The sequence below is a fragment of the Aegilops tauschii genome, chromosome 7 (assembly GCF_002575655.3).
Source record: "Aegilops tauschii subsp. strangulata cultivar AL8/78 chromosome 7, Aet v6.0, whole genome shotgun sequence".
Taxonomy (NCBI): domain Eukaryota; kingdom Viridiplantae; phylum Streptophyta; class Magnoliopsida; order Poales; family Poaceae; genus Aegilops; species Aegilops tauschii.
The window spans coordinates 23,167,189-23,175,075 of NC_053041.3; the positions used below are offsets into that span (position 1 = coordinate 23,167,189).

At 45.7% G+C, this 7,887-nt stretch overlaps 2 protein-coding genes across 2 annotated transcripts; one reads left to right on the forward strand and one right to left on the reverse strand.

The window, feature by feature from the left end:
• The first annotated feature begins 203 nt into the window (after positions 1-203).
• LOC109743919 (protein CYCLOPS) lies at positions 204-3,857 on the forward strand. The gene is made up of 11 exons (XM_020303010.3): positions 204-464; positions 830-876; positions 1,291-1,428; positions 1,509-1,557; positions 1,647-1,699; positions 1,801-2,447; positions 2,620-2,666; positions 2,750-2,795; positions 2,994-3,042; positions 3,264-3,392; positions 3,491-3,857. The coding sequence occupies exons 1-11, from the start codon at positions 270-272 to the stop codon at positions 3,609-3,611; spliced, it is 1,521 nt and encodes a 506-aa protein (XP_020158599.1). The 5' UTR covers positions 204-269; the 3' UTR covers positions 3,612-3,857.
• An 879-nt stretch (positions 3,858-4,736) lies between these two features.
• LOC109743923 (uncharacterized) lies at positions 4,737-5,912 on the reverse strand. Its single transcript, XM_020303015.4, has one exon. The coding sequence runs from the start codon at positions 5,773-5,775 to the stop codon at positions 5,017-5,019; it is 759 nt and encodes a 252-aa protein (XP_020158604.1). The 5' UTR covers positions 5,776-5,912; the 3' UTR covers positions 4,737-5,016.
• Positions 5,913-7,887: the final 1,975 nt, after the last annotated feature.

A 7,887-nucleotide genomic window follows, 5' to 3' on the forward strand; every position in this document is an offset into this window, starting at 1 on the left:
GAAGATACCCCCAATCAGTTAGTTTAGTGTCAGGCTATCGCAGTTTTAAAATTAGCCTAGTGTCTTGTGTGCCTGAGTTCTTCTGCCAAGTACCCTTTCTTAGTTTAATGAGTGTTTTAGGTGGGATTCTATTTTACAATATCTTATTTGTTCCACTATGGTTGCTTGAGTTCACACATTACAAGTGCACTAGTACTAAAGACAGCTTTTCAGAACTATTTCAGTCAATCATCAGCAGAGGTGAGGTGAGGTGAGCTGAGGAGGGGTTCATGGAGATGGAGGGCCGGGGTCTGTCTGACCTGTTCAGGAACACCAGCGAGGAGATCTTCCTCAAGGCGGTGATGGAGAACTCGATCGGAGTGGCGGCGCCGCCGAGCATGGAGATGATGGGGTTCAGAAACATGTCGCAGAGCTTCAGAGAAGACAGCGAGGAGTTGTTCAACAGCTGGCTCATGAATGGAGAGGCAAGAATTCCGAAAGTTTCAAGCACTTTCTTTTGCTTTGTGTTCTTCCTGGTCTCTCGTTTGGGGTTTTCGGATTGTAAGACCAGCATCATCTTGACGTCCGTGTTCTCCTTTTCGAGAAAAATAAGTGAAGTTTATTGCCATTTTTTACTCTTCGTGCATGAAAAGTGAAACCTATATCTTGTTCAGAACAAAATTTCGTACACTTAAGAAGATCACTCGCAAGTCATTTATTGTTTGAATTTACATAGCAAAAAAGGTGAAATCCTAGAATTTTTTTGGAGTTAATACTGATGATTTATTATGCCAGGTTGATCTTTTTGCTTGAAATTTATCACCTAAAGTTCTTGATTCTTTATTCACAGATTCCAGGCTTTAGTCACCTGAATAATCGGCCTCGACAACCATCTAGGTATGATGCTGATAAAGAGTGCAGGGTTAATTGTATTGGGTGATATGTGCAGGTGTGAGTTGATGAATAAATAACTGTGTTACATAAAGTGAAAATTATATAATCAATTCCAGCAACTGAATATGTTACCAAGGCTTTGCAAAAGAAGTTGAATCGAGAGAAAGTACATAACCTTAGGCACCAGAATCTTACACGCGTCAATACAGTAACCACCTAAGAAGATAATACAAACACAAGTAATGGTTAGGAATTACACGTTAGTCATGCTTTGTTGTGATTATGCATTTCCATGGAACTTCTTTCTTCTACCTAGCATGTAAATGATGCTGAACTTTGCACCGAGAGACATTAGCATGGCACTGCCTGTCGAAACTGACGGTTAGTGCTACATCATAACAATTTATATCTATGCAGGTTGTCATCAGAGGCAGGTGCCTTTCCTAATCAACAACATGACATTGCTCGACAAAATTTTCTCGCCGACAACTTGATCCCTGAGAATTGTGCAGTTCCTCCTGAATACACGAATAACCATAACCAGCAACCACTCAAGTAATGTATCTTATGAACCAGCATCACCTTATAGTCAGGGATTTATGCAATCTCCAACTTATTTGTTTATCATACACCAGGAATGCAGCAGAGAAAGGGATGCAAGCAAGTGATCTACTTTTGGCAAAGGTTAGCTATCCCATCATCCAGTTACTTGATTATTACATCTACATGGATAATATTCTAATGGGTAAAAGGCGGTATTTGTTCATAAGCAGACCTGGTTTCACTGCACTCAACCAATGACTAGAAGCAGATCTTCAGAACTGAGGCATGAATTGAATCACCAATTACATGTGCATTATTACTTTCTGTAGCACAGCTTTATGATTCTTCATTCCATTATTTCTCAAATCCAGCCATCTTTTGCAGGAGGCGATACGCTGCAATGCAAAGTAATGTGTCACCAATAACTACAGGAACTATGAGAGCAGCAAACCAATTGAGACTAGATTTTACCAACACAAATGCAGCAAATAGTGCCCCAATGGGCAGCACTCCACTTCAGACTTCGACATTTGTATCTCCTTCATGTTCATCGACTTCCCCCTTGGACAATCCTCATATGCTTGCGCAAGATACTGTTACATCGGTGGTGAGCATGCTCAAGGATACGCTCGAACGTAAGAAGCTCAGTAGCCCTGCCAACAGAGACATGCCACATGGCAACCCTTTTGGGTTTTACGACAGCCAACAGTTTCAACACAACATTCTTGGAGGAACAGATATGTTCCCCCTGGTGACAAATGGACATGTTCAGGACTCCCTGATGCTTCCTGAAGTCGAGAGACCCACGGAACCAAACGCCGAGAACTTTGTTGCTCCCGCAAGCCAGATTTGGATCAGTGCAGCGTCTCGTGAACCTTCACAGAGTGGATCGTCTAATGCTCTGACGGCTCAATCAGCCGGTTTTGAAGTGTGTGATGAGCTACGTCCTATGGGGCAAGGACTGTCTGTGTGTGAGAGCACTAGGAAAAATGTTGCAAATGGGACAGCTGACTGCAGATCAAACGGCAAAGGTACTTCAACACCACTTATTGCCAAGCTACATCTAGTCACATACATGATCATCTATTAGGCAGTACAATAGATGTGACATATTTCTTGGGATCTATTATAGAATTGTCGTTATCATAATGCCATATTGCCATGGGTGAATAACACTGAATGTATAATGACAACAATGTGCAGATTACAGAGAGAAGGTACTAAAAGATAATTTGAAGGACGAAAGAAAGGTAAATACCTGATTCAGGTTTCGGAAACGTCAAAAATTTCCTCTCATGGCATATGCTAATCTGTTCGTTTTACTCATTGACAGAGAGTGGCCCTGACACGAATGGGATCCATCTCATCAGAACAAGCAGGTAAATGAAACAGCAAGATGTTCTTTTTGGTACCGAATCTTCGGCATTTATATGATGACTGCAAAAAGTTCTTTCTAGGCACATGTTTGTATATTAGATGAAACATAGGGCTATTGAAAGATAATATGCTCCACCTTGCATAGTACTACGTCATCTACTATTTAATCACTGAAAGCTCTAACTTGTTAACTTGTGCAGTTGATGGAGGAGATCCTACGAAGAAACGCAGGGTTGAGCGCACACGCAAGTATGTCTTGCAATTTGGTTATTATACATTTAATCTATATGTAATATGTTTTCAAGCTAATATGATTTATTACCAAAAAGGCAAGAAGCAATTTAAGGCATGTGCCTCGATCCGAATGATACTTTTAGGGCTCCTCTTAATCAAAGTTCTATAAACTTCATTGACCATTCCATATTCACCCAGAACCTGGATCATGTTATCAATAACTTCTTATGGTTCAGAATGGCAGAAGCAAAGGAAAGAAGTTCCACCCCAGTAATACCAACCGACATGCAAGCGGTTCTCAAGCGCTGCGAAAACCTGGAGAAGGAGGTCAGGTCACTAAAGCTTAATTTGTCATTCATGAACCGGTGAGTGCAGTCTCAAATCACATTGCTGGCATGATTTCACTAAGCCTGATTTTTACTTCAGATTGCCCAATTATCCCAAATATCTGATGTAATTGCAGGAAGGATTCAGAACAGACGAAGCAGATCGAGGATCTTCAGAAGCAAAACGAGGACATGGCGGAAGAGAAGGAGAGGCTGATAGAGGAGATCGAACGGATGGCCTCCGACTCCACGGCATGATCACCTAGCCCTTCCGGCTTTATAAACTAATAGCAGTGGACTTGGAAAGAGTCCCTGCTCACTAGATACAGATATACACCCAATTATAGTTGATGGTCTGAATGTATCATTCTTTTCGTTCTATGTTCCTATTGTAATCTTTAACATGTACTGGTACCGGCAAGAACAGATTGGTAATTGCATCTTAATTCAGAATGCAATTCATATGGTAGTAGTTTCAACTGATCAAAGAAAATGTTACTAGAAGTTGCATCAAACATAAGCAAGAAACACGAAATTTTCATATCTCAGCACCAATAACAGATTGGGAATTGCATTTGAATTCAGTTTGTAATTCAGATGATAGCTTCAGCTGAACTGATAAACAAAATGTAAGAAACAGCATCGAACACAGTCAGATTTCAGTACAGAAATTACTATATTCTTTCAAGGTTGATCAGACAATACTTGGGGGATTTGATTAAGATATAGAAAGAAACATGACACTACTTAGCTCAACATTTCGATGAACACACAGCAATGCATCTCCAAGACCACACCTCATTACAGCAACTGTTATTTTAGGAAGATTTTCAGATCTCAGTACAGGAACTATTGTTTCAGGATATTTCAGGTTTGTTCAGACATATTTCTGGAGGGATTTGATCCAGATATAGAAACATGACATTACTTTTCATTCCAGCATTTCGACGAACATAAGGCATCTCAAAGATCACACCTCAATCTCTAGAGCAACAGACCTGGAATTGCACATGGAACGAGCACCATCAGTGCCTCGACCTCCCCAAACATAATGTTAATACAAGTAGCATCAAACATAAGCAAGAAAAAGGCATTTTCAGATCTCAGTAGCAACAACAGATTGGGAGTTGCATTTGAATTCATTTTGCAGTTCACAAGATAGCTTCAACTGAACTGATAAACAAAATGTGAGAAACAGCATTGAGCATTTTCAGATCTCAGTACAGGAACTATTATATTATTTCAGGGCTTTACTTCAAGAACATACTAATTCAGGGTTGATCAGACGATGCTTGAAGGATTTGATTCAGATAGAGAAATAAATGAAACATCTCCAAGGCCACACCTCAATACCGCATTTGTTATTTTAGGAAGATTTTCAGATATCAAAGCAGGAGCTATTATTTCAGAATAATTCAGAGTTGATCAGACAATACTTTCAGGGGATTTGATTTAGATATACTACTAGAAAGAAACATGGCATGACATATATTTGGAGGGATTTGATTCAGACATGGAAGCATGACACTAGATTCCATTCAAGCATTTCTGACGAACACACAGCATACTGCATCTCCGAGATCACACCACAATCGCTAGAGCCACCGATCTGACGAACCAAGAACAGGGATTGCAAATGGAAACGAGCACCTATCCGTCAGTTTCAGTGCTTCGACCTCGGCGAGGTCCTCCTTGCCGCCGGCGCCTCAGCAGCCTTCCTCTTCGGTGAGGTCCTCACCGCCGGCGCAACCGCCTTCCTCTTCAGCGACTTCTTCGCCGGTGCCTCAGCGGCCGGAGCAGGAGCCGCCGCAGCAGAAGCAGCAGGCTTCTTCCTCATCGGCGCCTTGGCCGGAGCCGCGGCCGCGGGCTTCTTCTTCCCGCCGCCCTCCTGCTGCGCGGCGGCGATGCGGTCGAACTCGTCGGAGAGCTTCCTGACGCGCTTCCGCTTTGCGGCGGCGGCGATGGTGACGAGCGGCACCCCCTCGCCATCGGACTCGCCGGACTCGGAGTCCTCGTCATCATCCACGACCTCGCGCCGCATCGCCTTCTCCTGGGCCGCGACCTCGGCCTCGTCCTCGGAGTCGTCGTCGTCGTCGGAGCCGAGCGCGTCGTCGAGGGTGGCAGGGGCGGGCCCATGCCCGGCGGCGCGGACCTTGGCCTTGGAGGCCTTGGGGTTGGACTTGGCGGAGGGCCTGGCGTCGCGGCGCGCGGTGCGGCGGAGCTTGACGAGGTTGCCCTCGATGCGGCCCTGCAGGCGGAGGCGCTTGGCGCCGAGCCCGCCCATGGACCAGTGCGCGTCCCGCGCCCAGCAGAGCAGCGCATCGGTGACGGGCGCCGGCGGGCCGACGCGGTCGCCGGGGAAGACGCGCGGGCGCGGGAGGCCGCCGCCGTAGAACCTGCCCGGACCGAGCGCGACCACCATGGTGACTTGAGATCCGGCTAGCTGAAGTCTTCCTCGTCGACCTGTTGCTCCGGCGATCCTTTCTCTCTGCTGCTCTGTGGATCTGGATGGAGGTGAGGAGGGAGGATTGCGGCGGTGGGGATGGAGGAGAGAGAGGGGCCGGTGAGGGCGTTTATAGGTGGAAGAAGAGGCGCGCATGGCAGGAAATCGAGCAGAGAGAGGGGGGATTGGCGCCAAGAAAATGGCGGTAAAAACTTGGCGCGGCGGTGGGGAAATGGAAATGGCGGGATGCGGGAGCAGACCTGGCCAAACGGGCCGGCCCGGCCCAATGTAATCATGCCTGGCAATCGGGCCGGCCCATGCCGTGCCGTGCTGGCCCGCGTGCTGTAGCCTGCAGCCCAGGCACAGCCCAACTGGTAATCGGGCCGGCCCACCAGCACGGCAGGCCTGCTGGCCCGTCTGCTGTTTGGCCTATTGGGCTTTTTTTGACCTATTTTTTCCTACCGGGCTAGTATTAGGCCATATAGAGATATATAAAAAAATAAAAAAAAGGATAATCTGGACGTGTCGTGCCGGCCCGCGTGCTCAGCCTAGCAACCCAAACACGGCCCAGGGCGTTCCGCGTGCCGGACTGCCGGGCATGGCCCGTTTACCACGTGTCGTGCCTGGCCCATGGTGGGTCGTGTCGGCGTGCTCGTGGGCTGGCCTGATTGGCTCGGCCCATTTGGCTAGCTATATGCGGGAGCCCCCTTCTATGTATGTGTCTGGGTACCACTTGGCAGGCCGGTCCTGTTCCCACTCATGTCTATGCGCCTTGGCCCCGTTTCGGAAGTTTCCTCACCCATCCGGCTCTCTCTCTCTCTCTGCAGGTGGGGCCCGTTGTTGTATCCTTTTTTATCCAAGTCGTGTATTCATTTGTGGTAGACAAAAAATACCTTTATTTTAGTTTAAAAAAACACAAGTAGTACATAAACTTGTCCTGGTGAGAATAGACATATAAGAAGAACTTAAAAACCCGACTAAAGTGGGAGAGGGCACGTCCTACACGAATGGGCATATGAACCTATTTTTAAAAAATTGCATTCTAAACATGTTTTAAAATGTCAAAAAATTCAAAAGAAAATTTCACGCATGCATCTTCAAAACATGTGTGCGCGGCACAAAGTTTTGTGAGAAAAATCTATTTCTATTTTGCCTCCGCAAAAGTAATTCCAGTGCTTTTAAAAAGCGTTTCATGACACTTTTTTTTGCACAGGCCAAAGAAAAAGTTATTTTTCTTACATAACTTTTTTTGTGTGCACATAGAATGTGAAGATGTGTGCATGAGACTTTTTTCATAATTTTTTGACATTTAGAAATCTGTTTTTCAGAGTGGGTTCATATACCCATGTCTTCATCTATGCACTTCTCACTAAAGTGGCCCCTAAACTATACCACTATAGCATATTCGTACAAACAATCACCATGTCAACGGGTACATGCCACACCTGTAATTATGCATAACCACCCGAGTTGCAGGAATATTGTACTTTAGGTCCTTGGTCGTGCGGGAAATGGAAAAACTATACCCAATGGCCCCCAGACCCCTACCAAACCCCATGCATCTTCGTCTCCTCCCCTCTCGACGTCTCCGAGGCGAACCAGGTGCCACGCCGTCATCGAGGTTGACGCCATCGTGGAGTTCGACGCTGGTGATCGAGGGCGGCATGGAGTCGTGTCTTTGGTCGGGAACTGGCGGAGTTCTCGCCTAAATATGGTACATAGTTATTCCATGGTTGCATTCGTTTTGCCATGTGCTGTCCTGCCCGCTTGGTTAGGTTTTTGAGCCGCTAGTGACCATATCTGGTTGTTGAAAGTTTTGGCTAATATTTAGTTGGTTTGTGTGTGTATCGGTAGCACGAGTAAGGAGGAACTCCTAGTAGATATTTGCTTGGAGGATTGAGGCTATGGTTATGTGATGTTTTGAGGAGATTGGGGGGCATTTATAAGAGGGTAGTTTTGACGGCATCAATGCAGGGATGTTTTGAGGGGATTTGCGAGGGAAAGCAAGCTCATTTAGAAGAGTGTGATGTACTGGAATGACATTTATTCAGTTATATGCATATTGGTACTGAGTGGATTTTGAAAAAAAAA

Bases quoted from the DNA above. Each gene is read 5' to 3' on its own strand.
- LOC109743923 (XM_020303015.4), bottom strand. From the start codon at position 5,775: ATGGTGGTCGCGCTCGGTCCGGGCAGGTTCTACGGCGGCGGCCTCCCG.
- LOC109743919 (XM_020303010.3), top strand. From the start codon at position 270: ATGGAGATGGAGGGCCGGGGTCTGTCTGACCTGTTCAGGAACACCAGC. The intron at 1,700-1,800 runs GCATGAATTGAA...CATCTTTTGCAG, and splicing joins AGCAGATCTTCAGAACTGAG to GAGGCGATACGCTGCAATGC. The intron at 3,393-3,490 runs GTGAGTGCAGTC...ATGTAATTGCAG, and splicing joins AATTTGTCATTCATGAACCG to GAAGGATTCAGAACAGACGA.